The 16,017-nt window shown below is 51.4% G+C and overlaps 1 protein-coding gene across 1 annotated transcript in view; it reads left to right on the plus strand.

Annotated features, from left to right (window-relative positions):
* Positions 1–16,017, plus strand: part of osbpl6 (oxysterol binding protein-like 6) — a 17,274-nt gene extending 1,257 nt beyond the window's left edge. The window contains 16 exon segments of the mRNA XM_067253164.1: positions 1,042–1,145; positions 1,717–1,809; positions 2,846–3,014; positions 3,457–3,587; positions 4,313–4,420; positions 4,992–5,123; positions 5,920–6,007; positions 8,412–8,665; positions 9,315–9,452; positions 9,702–9,765; positions 9,995–10,073; positions 11,157–11,301; positions 11,529–11,673; positions 13,664–13,790; positions 14,224–14,346; positions 14,497–16,017. Coding sequence (XP_067109265.1) covers positions 1,042–1,145; positions 1,717–1,809; positions 2,846–3,014; positions 3,457–3,587; positions 4,313–4,420; positions 4,992–5,123; positions 5,920–6,007; positions 8,412–8,665; positions 9,315–9,452; positions 9,702–9,765; positions 9,995–10,073; positions 11,157–11,301; positions 11,529–11,673; positions 13,664–13,790; positions 14,224–14,346; positions 14,497–14,605 — 2,009 coding nt within the window. The 3' untranslated portion in view covers positions 14,606–16,017.

The following is a 16,017-nucleotide window of genomic DNA, read 5'->3' on the forward strand; positions in this document are numbered from 1 at the left end:
AACACTCTCTGACCGCACACAACACTGACCGCACACAACACTGACCATATGTACACAACACTCTCTGACCGCACACAACACTGACCGCACACAACACTGACCATATGTACACAACACTCTCTGACCGCACACAACACTGACCGCACACAACACTGACCATATGTACACAACACTCTCTGACCGCACACAACACTGACCGCACACAACACTGACCATATGTACACAACACTGACCATATGTACACAACACTCACTGACCGCACACAACACTGACCATATGTACACAACACTCTCTGACCGCACACAACACTGACCGCACACAACACTGACCATATGTACACAACACTCTCTGACCGCACACAACACTGACCGCACACAACACTGACCATATGTACACAACACTCTCTGACCGCACACAACACTGACCGCACACAACACTGACCATATGTACACAACACTGACCATATGTACACAACACTCACTGACCATACACAACACTGACCATATGCACACAACACTGACCATATGCACACAACACTCACTGACCGTACACAACACTGACCATATGTACACAACACTGACCATATGTACACAACACTGACCATATTTACACAACACTCACTGACCATACACAACACTGACCATATGCACACAACACTGACCATATGTACACAACACTGACCATATGTACACAACACTCACTGACCATACACAACACTGACCATATGTACACAACACTCACTGACCATACACAACACTGACCATATGTACACAACACTCACTGACCATACACAACACTGACCATATGCACACAACACTGACCATATGCACACAACACTGACCATATGCACACAACACTGACCATATGCACACAACACTGACCATATGCACACAACACTGACCATATGCACACAACACTGACTGACTGCTTCTCTTATTGTAACAAGCCTTTGCCGGTGGAGACAATTACAATTTTTGTAACATAAAGATCCCTACCTCATGCTGTATCTGTGTGTGTGTGTGTGTGTGTGTGTTTCTGCAGAGCTGTCTCGATGCCAGTCCAACCTGATTGAGCTGAGCAGGTTACTGCAGAGTCTGGAGATCCTGCAGAGAACTCAGTCTGCCCCCAACTTCACTGACATGCAGGTAACACCCACACACGCACACACACCAGCACACACACACACGCACACACACCAGTACACACACACACAAACAGCGTCTCAGAGCAGCTCGTTTCACACTACGTCATGGTGATGGATGGGGGAGGGGCTTCCCTCTGGCCTCTGTTGCCTTGGCGATGATGGAGGGGGGGTGTCTCTGCCTCATGGTCAGGCTCTGTGAGGCCCGATCTATCTAAACCCAGACCCTGCCTTCACACACACACACACACACACACACAGCCATCAGTCATCCTTGCTCTCGTTTCAGGAGCTTCTGTTGGTCTATATCTAACGTCAAAGTGCCTTTAGACTGCACCACCACTTACCCTAAAACTAAAAAAGCCCAACTACCATTTTCATTTGAGCTTCAAATATCATTTTCTTTAACACGTAATTATGTTGGGCTGTTGTGCAGATGAGAATCCGATCCTTTTTCATTCCATCGCTCTAAATGTGTGTGTGCTGCCTGTCTCTGTTGCTTGGTGATGGTGCAACTTTACGTTGATCTAATTAACCATCTCTCATTGGTGTTCTCATCCATGTGTGTCATGTAGACCAATTGTTTAGACTTATCAAAGAAAGACAAGCGCTTGAGCAGAAGATGGAGAACTAAGAGTGTCGGCAAAGATGCTAAATTGCAACTTCAGGTACATCATCTCCCCCCGTCACACACCTCAACACACATTGTCTGCTTTGTGACTTCAGAACGAAATCATTCCGACGCCACTTATACCTTTAGACCCTTAAAATAGGGGCCTTCTACCCTGTTCCTATACAGCTACCTTCTTAACCTAACCCAGCCCACCTTATTCTCTTATTAGCTGGTTGATGAGTGGAATCTTGTTAGTTACGACTGGGGTTTGGGTGCAAAAACCTACAGGACGAGCTCTCCAGAAACAGGGCCGGAGAGCCCGTCCCTAAACCCTTACTGGGACACACTCTAGCTGCTAACGTTTAGCAGGAGTTTCTTCTCACTGTGGTGTAGATGTAGACACTGTGTGCTTTGTCAGGTTTCGTTGGCCTGCAAAGTAGCATCGCAACATTCGCACCATTTTCTCCCACCAAATATTTCCCCCCCGCTCTGCGTTCAAACGTTCGACAATCGAAAGCTTCGGGAAAAGGTTGGTCATGCTGTGAAATCACCCGGCGCTGCTATTTTAAACTGTCCCAGAGACAGACAACCCCCAGAGCACAGTGGAAATGCCTTTTCCGTCACAGCTATCCCTGTCTAGCACTGGGGGCTGTTGTGTTAAGACTCTGGAGCTTAGAACCTTCCTCAATCCTCACCGCTCGGCCTCCGGGAAAAGCACTGGCAATAAATAAATGAGTCATCTTCAGTCAAGGAACAGAGAGAGAGAGAGAGAGAGAGGAAGAGAGAGGGAGAGAGGAATGTCTTCGCTTTCATGTTCCAAATGGATGAAGTCGTGTAGATATAGCTACATGACTTTGCATGATTGAATAACAGTCCGTTCTAAATCCGCACACCTGGTCATGTAACCAATTTAAACGAGCGTGTACGATCGCGGACACGTCCCCGGGTGCGTGTGTCCTCGCCTACGGCGCGCCTGAGCCAATCGAATCAGGGTTCGTCGATCGACAGCATCGCCGCGACCGGCGCTGCGTTCAGCCGGCCTCTCTTCACAACCGGTGTCTCTCTCTCCCCCCTCTCCCTGCTCCCCCCAGGTCCCGCTGTCCGCCAGCATGTCCCCGCTCCGCCTCCACTCCTCCAACCCCAACCTGTGTGCCGAGCTGGCGGACTTCCAGCCTCCGGCCCCGCGCCTGCCGGACAGCGTGGAGGGCGCCAGCGACTACATCAAGCTCCAGGAGGACTTCTGCACCATCGCCCAGAAGGGTAGGAAACACGCTCGGCCGCAGGTCGAGCCCGTGTCACCGTTTGTTTATACGGTTGCCGTTAGTTACTCTTGAAAATAACACGTGCTTGTGGAGATTAAGGCCATCTTATGTGTACATGCAGTAGTGCTGTGCCAAAGTCTCAGGCACAAATTAAAATGATTAAAAAAGTAAGGCACAAAGGCTTTAAGAAGTAATGAAATGAAAAGACTCCACAAAAATGTTCTCAACATTTCCCTTTTATACTGCTGCACAAATACGGAAGACTAAAAAGATAGATTTAAGACAATATTTATGTAAAACATGTTGGGTGCCTCAGACTTTTGCAAAGTACTGTATGTACAGAATATAAACATACGGTACATTTTGTTTGTGTTATCTAGTTACATATGTAACGATCGTTCGCGAGGTTTGGCCTAAGGCTTCTCCCGTTCTCTCTGCAGTCCACTCTCTGCTGAAGTCGGCCTTCAACACGGTGGCTATAGAGAAGGAGAAGATCAAGCGAGTCCTGTCTGACCAGGAGCAGTCGGCTCCCGCATCCCAAATCAGCACCCTCAGAAAGTCTCTGTCCCAGGTACCGCTTCTCCTACATTACCCAGGCTGCACCTCTCCCAGGAAGTGTCAGTATCAGTATGACTGCCTCTATCACGGTGTCGGGGGAGCTAATGAGCCGTCGGAGGTCTCTGCTGATTCCCGTCACTTTCATCACCATCAGAAACAACGAAACAGGGTTCTGTTATCTTTCCCGCAACATAATTGGAGAGAATATTAACCGTGGGAAGTCCATTATCTCCTCACCTCGGGGCAATCTCTCCGTCCCAATGATTTAATTGGAGTGTGCCGAAAAGTTGACATTCGTTTTGTGAAATGTGTCAGCGGAATTATCCTCGCAGTTCTTAATTGGAAGTTTGCTTCAAAGTGTAGGTCAAGATTGGGGGTTTGAGTGTGTGTGTCCCCGCCCTGCAGCCCTGCTTGAGGCGAGCGTATCAGTATGGGCCGATTTTTGCCGTCTCCCTTCTGCTCTTGTAGCCTGGGCGTTCATCTGTCGTGTAGGGGGGGGGGAGGGAGGGTTCATCTGTCGTGTAGGGGGGGGGGGGGGGGAGGGAGGGTTCATCTGTCGTGTAGGGGGGGGGGGCAGGGAGGGTTCATCTGTCGTGTAGGGGGGGGGGGGGGGGGAGGGAGGGTTCATCTGTCGTGTAGGGGGGGGGTTCGGGGGGTGTAAACGATCGAGCCTCCCATCCTTCACCATCTCCTCGGCAGACTAATGACCTTGCTGGTTGTCACTGCTCCTGATTCCAGGCCCTCTCCCAAAACGCGGAGCTCCGAACCCGCCTCGGCCGCATCCACTCCGAGTCAGTGCTGTCTGACCAGGTGGGCAGCGTGAAGATCATCTCCACACACGACGAGGTACCCCTTTCCTCTTCCTCCGCCGGAACTAGGCCCCTTCTATGTCCTCCTCCTCCCGACCGACTCTAGGACTATCACCCCGGTACTGGCTGGGTCCGTGTCAGAGACGCTGGCTGGGTTTGTCACGGCGACAGTGGCGACAGAAAGCCCCCGTGACGGTCCTTTGAAAGCTCCCGGCTCGCCTGTGGGGGGCGTGGCCTCGTAACTAGGCCAGACGTACCCGTAGCGCACCAGAAAAACGCTGGTCAGGAACTGCGTCGATCGATTCCCATCATCGATTCACCATCCGTAGAGAATGATTGTGTTTCCAGTATGTCTTGGACGGTTAGCTTAAACGACCAGACCCGGACATCAGGGGTAATGGAAAAATCCGAGAAGGATAAGCGCTCAGTCAGGACAGGGGAGAGAAAGAACAATGGCATTAGTGGGTTCGGAGAGATTGATCTTTATTTACCGGCTCAGCTTCAAGCTCTATCTGAATCTCTCTCCAAATCAACCTCGACCGATATGCTAATGTTCTCGTTTTATTGGTTTTGTTTTTGTGTGTTTGTGTGTGTGGTTTGTTCTGCAGGCCAGCGAGCAGATTGGCATCCCGTTAACCCAACAGGCGTCCAACGAGAGCAGACTGTCCATGTCCGAGTCCGTGTCGGAGTTCTTCGACGCCCAGGAAGTGCTCCTGTCCGCCAGCTCTTCGGAGAACGAGGTGAGGGGCCGTGAAAGCGGGGGGGGGGGGGGAGGGCGGGCTGTAGGACCTTGGGGGAGCCTTCTGAGAAGGGATGGTGGAGGTCGAACTTGTCAGGGGAGCTCGGATGAGGCACCGCTGATGGCTTCGCTGAGCTGGAGCTGGAGTGTGAACCTGGGAGATAAGGAAGCTGAAACAAAGACATGCGGCCCCCCGAGGGCCTCTCCACTCCACCGGCTCCTGATCCCTCTGTCAGGGGCCCGGCCGTCCTCCCTCGCGTGGGGGGCAAGTCCTTCATCACTCCACCGGCTCCTGATCCCTCTGTCAGGGGCCCGGCCGTCCTCCCTCGCGTGGGGGGCAAGTCCTTCATCACTCCACCGGCTCCTGATCCCTCTGTCAGGGGCCCGGCCGTCCTCCCTCGCGTGGGGGGCAAGTCCTTCATCACTCCTCCGGGTTGCCAGGGATGAGCTCTTCTCCGCGGGCGTGGTTACAGGCTCTGTTGCCCCCGGCCACCATCATAGGGCCTTCTCTGGCACGGCCACTGGCTTGGTTGTATGCTTCTGTATAAAAGTGCATGGAAATGCTGCAGTGTCTCATCTTGTGATTACCGCAGAGGGAGAGATAGCCAGACTGCAGTTTGCTAGCCACTGGCAAACTGCAGTGTGTGCGTGTGTGTCCCGTCCCTGTGTATCAGTGACCGCAGCATTCTGTTATTGACCACAGCTCCTGTGTGTGTGTGTGTGTGTGTGTGTGTGTGTGTGTGTGTGTGTGTGAAGTTGTGCGCTGACTCGCTGCCCCTCTGTCCCTGCTGTCCCAGGCCTCAGACGACGAGTCATACGTCAGCGACGTGAGCGACAACATTTCCGAGGACAACGCCAGCGTCACCGACAACGTCTCCAGACAAAGTAGGCCCCGCCCCTCTCTGCCCCCCCCGCAGCCAATCCCCTGCCCACGAGCAGGGAGCTAATGCAATACAGGTGTCGCATACACTCACACACACAACCATATATGCACACACAGGACCATATAAACAAACGTCCAAACACACATACACACACACAGCCATACACACGCGCCATGTCGGTCTGTGGGGCAGGCTTGACCTTGCAAGGCTCCTCTGTGCCAGGAGTTTCACTCAGGACTAAAAGCTCTCAGTGAAAGTGAAGACTATGTCTCCTGCCCCCTGCAGGCAGCACTGGTACTACAGCAGCCACAACACCAGGGCCCTCAGTTAGAAAACCATGTGTAGGGTCCATACTAAAAGTGTACAAGCGCACAAAAGCAGAAAATGTATAAATCCCACACACATCTGAAGGCAATGTTCTCTTGTAAGTCGCAGTCCGACCTGGAAATGTGTGCATGTGGTATAGCTTCACGACCTGCCCTCTCCACGCTCCACATTCAAACGTAAATGTTCGAGGCCAAGCGCCTCGTGGAGGTTTCTGGTTAGACTTGTGCCCGCTGATAAATGGTTCATCACGGTGAATCGTGGCAACAAAAAACATGAAAAGGAAATTCTGACACAGAAAATTAGGCACATCCATGTTCCCTGTGGCGAGTTCACACCCAAAGACAATATGAAAACTAAAATCGTTCTTGGTGATATATATGCACAGTATTAGAAGATGTTAGCGAAAACGATTGACACTGTTATGTGAATTCTTTTATGCTATTTGATGTTATCTTGGCTTTCTACTACTGATGATAATAACTTATTCAGTGTAGCCTAGTTAACAGGATTGAGCTGAAAAGGACTCAGTATATTAATATTAATATCGGGGGAAGGCAAGCCAGACCTGAAACCTGCCACATCCTAGAACTTCAGCACCTTCACTGCGCTCCACAACTGCCCCCTAATGTCAGTAGCACACAGACCACAACTGCCCCCTAATGTCAGTAGCACACAGACCACAAGTGCCCCCTAATGTCAGTAGCACACAGACCACAACTGCCCCCTAATGTCAGTAGCACACAGACCACAACTGCCCCCTAATGTCAGTAGCACACAGACCACAACTGCCCCCTAATGTCAGTAGCACACAGACCACAACTGCCCCCTAATGTCAGTAGCACACAGACCACAACTGCCCCCTAATGTCAGTAGCACACAGACCACAACTTCCCCCTAATGTCAGTGGCACACAGACCACAACTGCCCCCTAATGTCAGTAGCACACAGACCACAACTGCCCCCTAATGTCAGTAGCACACAGACCACAACTTCCCCCTAATGTCAGTAGCACACAGACTACAACTTCCCCCTAATGTCAGTAGCACACAGACCACAACTGCCCCCTAATGTCAGTAGCACACAGACCACAACTGCCCCCTAATGTCAGTGGCACACAGACCAAAACTGCCCCCTAATGTCAGTGGCACACAGACCACAACTGCCCCCTAATGTCAGTGACACACAGTTCTCTGCCCGCTCCTCTGCTCTCCGGGGGAAGAGCAATCAGCGCTGATGAAATATTGACCGGAACGAGATTTGTGTTAGCCTATATGCAACCCAAAAACCCTCCTTGTTTAAATGTTTATGATGAAATGGATCTATACTACAAGTAACGTGTGATATGAAGTGAAGTTAATTGTCTGAGAGGCATCATTACACGCTCAGTGATTACTCTCACATTACCACTTCCTACAATCTGGCTTCAGTTCACCAACGCCTCACCCTTTGCCTCGCCAATTTCCTGTCTCCAAAATGTTTGTAGTCAGATTTTCCACACAGATGCACATTCTCCTGTCCAGTTTGTTTTGATAGATCCTAACTTTTGCCTGGGCAGAGGCGCACGGCTCTTTCAGGCCTCGTTTTGTGCGTACGCGACGGTTATCAATGAGGCCCCAGGTTTGTCATGAGAAAACACCAAGAGCAGAGCAGACAGCCTTTTACATTCCACATTGCTACTCATGTAGCAAACGCTTTGATCCCGAGTTACATGGGCTTGATGGGGCTCTGCTGTGTGTCTGCTAGACTGACCGACTCAGTGACGCTCTGCTGTGTGTCTGCTAGACTGACTCAGTGACGCTCTGCTGTGTGTCTGCTAGACTGACTCAGTGACGCTCTGCTGTGTGTCTGCTAGACTGACTGACTCAGTGACGCTCTGCAGTGTGTCTGCTAGACTGACTCAGTGACGCTCTGCTGTGTGTCTGCTAGACTGACCGACTCAGTGACGCTCTGCTGTGTGTCTGCTAGGCTGACCGACTCAGTGACGCTCTGCTGTGTGTCTGCTAGACTGACTCAGTGACGCTCTGCTGTGTGTCTGCTAGGCTGACCGACTCAGTGACGCTCTCTCACCCTCCCCCCAGTGGCCAACGGAGACTTTGCGAGCAGTGCCTTCCGCAACGGGCGCCGCACCTGCCTGCCCGCCCCCTCCCCGGACACCAGCAACATCAACCTGTGGAACATCCTGAGGAACAACATCGGCAAGGACCTGTCCAAGGTGTCCATGCCCGTGGAGCTGAACGAACCGCTCAACACCCTGCAGCACATGTGCGAGGAGCTGGAGTACAGCGAGCTGCTGGACAAGGCCGCAGAGACCGACGACCCCTTCGAACGCATGGTACGCCCCCCGGCCAATCAGCACTCCTCCTCCCTCCCCCCTCCACAACAGGAAGTGGTTTACTGCACCGGGGGAAGCTAGGATAGCTGACGCGAGTAGAGTAGAGTTCAGACCCTGAGCACAAACTCTCAGGTCACTCTGCCCTTGCGCTGTTAAGACTTTCCACAGTCTGGATAAGATCGTTTTTCGGTAGGTTTTTCCTTATGTGTTAAATGTCACTGACAATATCAAGCCAACGGTCTCCTATCAAACGTTGTGACATCTTCAGAGACCAGGCTGGGAGCTAGAAGGCTTGCACGTCAGTCTTCTCTATCTATACCATCTCTCATGAGCCTTATTTCTCAGTGCAACGCCATTTGCATACTAATATATAAGGCATACTCGTTAAAAAGCCTATTATGATGGCTGATGACTTTTCTGTAGCCAGAGGGTTGTAAACCTGTGTCTAATGGCGTTTGTCTTCACGGTGACGCGGAATAAATAGGATTCGGCTGGGTTCACTCTCAAGGTGCTTGTTGGAGGTTCGGAGTGGCTCGGTGTGTTTTGAACGCCTCTCCTCCGGTCGGTTGACAGTGTCGTCCTCTCCTCTGATTGGTTGACAGTGTCGTCCTCTCCTCTGATTGGTTGACAGTGTTGTCCTCTGCTGCAGGTCATCGTCGCTGCGTTCGCAGTGTCTGGGTATTCGTCCACATACTACCGCGCGGGAAGCAAGCCATTCAACCCTTTACTGGGAGAGACGTACGAATGTATCAGGGAAGACAAGGGCCTGTGTTTGTTCTCAGAACAGGTAGGACCTCACTCGGTTTGTGTGTGCGCGTGCGCGTGCACGTGCGTGTTTGCATAAGTAATGGCCTCACAAACTGATCTGCACTGTTTTACCTCTACAGCATGTTCATTAATGAAGCCCCAAGGTGTAGCCTTACTAAAAGGAGTAGCTAAACTGTGGTCACCCTATACGACAGCTACAGAGCTGGACTGGTACACTGTGCACATGGCTGTCTCAGGTGACCCAGACTCCTGTCATCTGATCTTTCAGGTTAGCCACCATCCACCCATCTCAGCTTGTCACTGTGAGTCCAAGAACTTCACCTTCTGGCAAGGTAGGCAGCTCTTCACCTTAATACAGTGGGGACAGCAGACAATTACCTCAGCTGGCCTGCAACCATCAATCATTTGTTATGTAAATGTTTATGAATAAATGAATAAATTGAGTATTTGACTTGGGATTGTTCCAGCGAAGAGGGCCGGCGTGAATCGATCGTTCTTGACAACTGTACAGATAGTTCATTTAGGGGTTTTACCATCTCCTGTCGTCGATTTTCTTGGCAGATGTCAGGTGGAAGAACAAGTTCTGGGGGAAGTCGATGGAGATCCTGCCAATCGGGACGGTGAACGTCATGCTGCCCAGGTGAGGTGCCGAGGTCTCGCTGCCCTGGCCAAGCAGCTCCACTGGGTTTATCAGGACCACTGTAGATCTCTCTCTCTGTCTCTCTTACTCTCCTGCTCTCTTTCTGTCTCTCTCTCTTCTTTCACTCTCTTTCTCTCTCCCTTCCCGTCTGTCTCTTTCTCTCTAACTTCTCACTCTCTAACAGAGTCTCTCTCCCCCTCTCTCTCTATCTCTCTCTATACTGTATTTCTTCTAGTAATTGAAACCTGCGTTTTAATCAATACAGTTTGAAATACAAATGACACGACAGTCTAATTGGCTGCGTAATTAATTTGTCACAATGCCAGCAATGAAGCATTGTAAGTGGGGTCTTTGTAAAAGCGTTGTGAATGGTTCGCACTTGTACTCCCGACTAAACGCGCGGCTTCAATTTTACACTAGGCTTTGTGTTTGACCTCCTTGTCTATTCTTTGTTTGTCTATGGCTCGCACTGCAGCTACAATTCACTAAATCTCTTTACTAATCTCTTACTAATTAAACGCCGCCCTCGAATAAACGGCGCACCAAAAATTAACATTGTGTTATAAACGCTGCAGCGTTTAATCGAAGAAATACAGTATATATCAATGTAAATATGAGGTGTTTGACTATCTCAACTACCGCAGCCTAGCCTATATACGACATTCAGCCCCCCTCCTTTCTGCTGGGCCCTGGTCTGCTGGGAGGAGCCCCCATCCTGTGGAGACGTCCTTGACAGGACCAGGGGTGGAGGAGGGGGTGGAGGAGTGTGTGTGGGTGTGGGGGGGGGGGGGGCGGCGTGCTCCATATCTGTCCTCTTTAAGGAGCGAGCTGGGCAGATGGAGATAGGGAGGAGCTGGGGGTGCAGGGGCCCTGCTGAGTAAGCACACAGATTATGATCTCTTCCTGCTCGGACGTGGGAAAGGTGAGCGCGCGTTACCCACAATCCCGTTTACGACTTTGACGCTCCGCGTGATCACGAGGCGCGGTGAGCGCGTCCAAGCCGATGCTGACGCCCGTCGTCGGCCGCCATCGCGACAGCCAATCCCGACTGCTGTTTTAACCGCTGCTTCTCGTCTCCTCCAGTTTCGGCGACCACTACGAGTGGAACAAGGTCACCACCTGCGTTCACAACATCTTGAGCGGCAGGCGGTGGATCGAACACTACGGGGAGATCACCATCAGAAACATCCGGGCCAGCGCCTGCATCTGCAAGCTCACCTTCGTCAAGGTCGGACATCAGCACCGTGAACGAACAACCGAGTCTAAATGACATTTGTGTGACAAAAAAAACTCAAAACGGCTGATGTGAGGGGTCATATCCAAAGTGTTTTTCAAATCAAGTGACATTTTTACTGTTTAGCCCTTCTTACAAGCAATGTCAAAAAGGGCTTCGTGTACACCCATTGAACTGCACCTAAACCAACCTGTTTTTTTTTTTTTACTTGATCCTTTCAGGGAAATTACTGGAGCTCCAACGTGAACGAGGTCCAGGGCTTTGTGATGGACCAGGAAGGGAAGGTGGTCCATCGACTGTTTGGCAAATGGCACGAGGGGCTCTACTGCGGAGTCCCGCCCTCGGCCAAATGTGTGTGGAGGCCAGGTGAGCAGGCCGCCCGAGCCACACCAGGTGTCTCTACCTGACGGCCTGTTAGTGAGGAGCTGGGCCTGTTAGTGAGGAGCTGGGTCTGTTAGTGAGGAGCTGGTCCTGTTAGTGAGGAGCTGGGCCTGTTAGTGAGGAGCTGGGTCTGTTAGTGAGGAGCTGGTCCTGTTAGTGAGGAGCTGGGCCTGTTAGTGAGGAGCTGGGTCTGTTAGTGAGGAGCTGGGCCTGTTAGTGAGGAGCTGGGCCTGTTAGTGAGGAGCTGGGTCTGTTAGTGAGGAGCTGGTCCTGTTAGTGAGGAGCTGGGTCTGTTAGTGAGGAGCTGGGCCTGTTAGTGAGGAGCTGGGTCTGTTAGTGAGGAGCTGGGCCTGTTAGTGAGGAGCTGGGTCTGTTAGTGAGGAGCTGGTCCTGTTAGTGAGGAGCTGGGTCTGTTAGTGAGGAGCTGGGTCTGTTAGTGAGGAGCTGGTCCTGTTAGTGAGGAGCTGGGTCTGTTAGTGAGGAGCTGGGCCTGTTAGTGAGGAGCTGGGTCTGTTAGTGAGGAGCTGGGCCTGTTAGTGAGGAGCTGGGTCTGTTAGTGAGGAGCTTGGTCTGTTAGTGAGGAGCTGGGCCTGTTAGTGAGGAGCTGGGTCTGTTAGTGAGGAGCTGGGTCTGTTAGTGAGGAGCTGGGCCTGTTAGTGAGGAGCTGGGCCTGTTAGTGAGGAGCTGGGTCTGTTAGTGAGGAGCTGGGTCTGTTAGTGAGGAGCTGGGCCTGTTAGTGAGGAGCTGGGCCTGTTAGTGAGGAGCTGGGTCTGTTAGTGAGGAGCTGGGCCTGTTAGTGAGGAGCTGGGTCTGTTAGTGAGGAGCTGGTCCTGTTAGTGAGGAGCTGGGTCTGTTAGTGAGGAGCTGGTCCTGTTAGTGAGGAGCTGGGTCTGTTAGTGAGGAGCTGGGTCTGTTAGTGAGGAGCTGGGCCTGTTAGTGAGGAGCTGGTCCTGTTAGTGAGGAGCTGGGTCTGTTAGTGAGGAGCTGGGCCTGTTAGTGAGGAGCTGGGTCTGTTAGTGAGGAGCTGGGTCTGTTAGTGAGGAGCTGGTCCTGTTAGTGAGGAGCTGGGTCTGTTAGTGAGGAGCTGGGCCTGTTAGTGAGGAGCTGGGCCTGTTAGTGAGGAGCTGGGTCTGTTAGTGAGGAGCTGGGCCTGTTAGTGAGGAGCTGGGTCTGTTAGTGAGGAGCTGGGCCTGTTAGTGAGGAGCTGGGCCTGTTAGTGAGGAGCTGGGCCTGTTAGTGAAGAGCTGGTCCTGTTAGTGAGGAGCTGGGTCTGTTAGTGAGGAGCTGGGCCTGTTAGTGAGGAGCTGGGTCTGTTAGTGAGGAGCTGGTCCTGTTAGTGAGGAGCTGGGCCTGTTAGTGAGGAGCTGGGTCTGTTAGTGAGGAGCTGGGCCTGTTAGTGAAGAGCTGGTCCTGTTAGTGAGGAGCTGGGCCTGTTAGTGAGGAGCTGGGTCTGTTAGTGAGGAGCTGGGTCTAGTCTGGACCACATTCCTGGACCACGTTGTGCTGTTAGTGATTCTGTATTTGAGCAGAGATATTTTTGATGGAGTGCGCCACTGTTAAAGTGCACCATTCAGGACACCACAGTAAAGTACCACGTAGGCAGAGCCCTTACCGCGGTGGCCTCCTCTCTCTCTCTCTCTCTCTCTCTCTCTCTCTCTCTCTCTCTCTCTCTCTCTCTCTCTCTCTCTCTCTCTCTCTCTCTCTCTCTCTCTCTCTCTCTCTGTCTCTCTCTCTGTCTCTCTCTCTCTGTCTCTCTCTCTCTGTCTCTCTCTCTCTTTCTTTCTCCCTGCCTTTCCTGTCACACTTCACTTATATTCATTGACCGTTTTCATCCATTCACTTACAATCTGTCCCAGTAAAGTATGAAAAATGCACATACACACACCAAACAAATGAAGTGCACCAGTCAACACGATCTTTGTGGACAGCGATGTGTGCCTGTCACTGCCTCACCCCAGACTGTGTGGTGTTCCAGGGTCCATGCCCACAGACTACGAGCTGTACTACGGCTTCACCAGGTTCGCCATCGAGCTCAACGAGCTTTGCCCCGAGATGAAAGACGTCCTGCCTCTGACGGACGCCCGCTTCAGACCTGATCAAAGGTACGGCCCCCACCCCCCCTCCGACAACCAATAGAGAGCTTGGGGGGGTGGGGGGGTGGTGCAATAGCCTGACAACGTGGGCGTATGGTTTGGCTGCTGGCTCCCCCTGCAGGAAGGAGCTGGAAGTGTCACCTCCCACCCGAGGACAGAGGTCTTCCACCCTGGTCCTCGGGGCTCCACTGTACTGTACGTTCTAGGTGTTTCCCTGCTTCAACACACCTGATTCAGATGAACGGTCGTTGTCAGGCCTCTGCAGAGATTGATAACGACCCGTTCATTTGATTCAGGTGTTTTGGAGCAGGGAAACATCTGGAATGTACAGGGTAGTGGGCCCTGAGGACCAGGGTTGAAGACCACTGTACAGGGAGCGGATTCATCTCATGATCTGATCTGACGGCTTCATCCTCTTTCCTCGATCCTCTCGTCCCGTCAGGCACTTGGAGGAGGGGAACGTGGAGCTGGCGGCGTCTGAAAAGCAGCGCATCGAAGATCTTCAGAGGACCAGGAGGAAGTATCTGGAGGAGGGCGAAATCAAACACCAGCCACGCTTCTTCAAGTGAGCGCAGCACCCAGACGCAGACTGTTAGCCAGACAGAGTTAACCATATCCCTTTCAACTATGGAAGGTTTTTTTTTGTCTTTAGGAATATCATGGCACCGTATAGTATTTAGCATCGTATCTTGATATCCTGTCTCCTGTGTCCTAGGAAAGTGGTTGATGCCAACCAGAGAGAGAGATGGGTTTCCAACAACACGTACTGGGAGCTCCGTAAAAACCCAGGCTTCATCAACATGGAGAACCTTCAACTTTGGTAGCAGAGGAATTGCTCCGCTCACCATATCACCATCGCAGACAGAGAGGCTGTTACCTATGCACAATGAGGTTTTAAAAAAAACGAAACGTCTCAGTGACAAGGTGGTGGCACGCACGGTTACTAAGGGACAGTGGCACCAGAGACGAGTTGATGTTTCTGATATTCTGACAACGGACAGACGACATCAACAGACTTTTCCTTGGTTCACCTTCATTTTGCTTGCAGAAACCGGGTTGTCAGGGCAACAATTTTACCACGTAGATCTATCCTAAGCCGTATTGACTTCCGATTATGTCCTTGCCTTAAAAAGTCGCCTATCCACACCAACACATTTGGAAGCTTTTAGTGAACACCACTTGATTTCTGAAAGCGGTTTAGTTGAAACTAGTGTTTGAATTAGGACTTTTGATTACCTACTGTATGTAAAATGCATGTTTATAGTGCAGCTTTGATTGGCATGTCTATGCCATATTTACTATATCCACCTCATTTGTTGTAGAAAAAAATAGATATTTTTGTAAAATATCTTCAACATGACAGAATTTACACACAAAAAAAGGTATTCGTGAGAATTGGCAGATATTATTTATATAGATTTTTCCCTTCTTTGCTTTTGTTTAAAAATGCATCGTTGCTGTTCTCTCCTGGGACACAACGTTGTGTAAAGTTGAAAAGTCTTCTTTCACTAGCGTTGTTCAGAAAGTCTCGAAAAGATTTCCTTAGGTCAACCTCCAAAGACCTGTTAGGAGGGACACGTGACAACAACCTGGTCCCTTCACACTAAACACCCCCATCAGCACCATTGTTGTGACTATATGTACTGTACTGTATGGACAACACTGCTACCCACATGCCAGCTCCACCACACCTGACTCCCACGTCAAGTACCACTTCTCTGTGATTTCCCCTGGTTTGTTTACTGTGTGGCTGAATGTGTACTTCCAGTGTTAGTATATGGATGTGTGACGTCCCCCGGCCCCCCCCCCCCCCCCCTCTCTGGCTGTGGAGACACTTTCCTGCCAGGATCAGTGACCATGGGGCCCCCCGTTGCTGGCTGGTCCGGGCTAATTATAAACCTTGTCACTGGTCAGGCTGTGTGTTTTCACCCACTGTGGCTGCGTGGCTGTCATGCACTCCATATATAGTGGGGAAGCCCGTCACGTCTTCTACAAACTCACCCCCTTCACGCGAGTCCGGTCCTAGAGCGTCACCGGTCCTAGAGCGTCACCGGTTACGCTACTTCCCAGGAGGCCGTGCAGCAGGTGGTGGGGGTGTGAACCCTCCGCTGAGCGTAGAGGTCAGAGCGTCCTCTAGTCTGAGTCACATGACCCCCCCCTGCTCTCAGCTCCCTCCCGCTTACACAACGAGGAGGTTGTAGACCTCTAGAGACCCCTACTGTCTGCTCCACCTACA

This window comes from Osmerus mordax, chromosome 2 (assembly GCF_038355195.1).
Source record: "Osmerus mordax isolate fOsmMor3 chromosome 2, fOsmMor3.pri, whole genome shotgun sequence".
In the NCBI taxonomy this organism is placed as follows: domain Eukaryota; kingdom Metazoa; phylum Chordata; class Actinopteri; order Osmeriformes; family Osmeridae; genus Osmerus; species Osmerus mordax.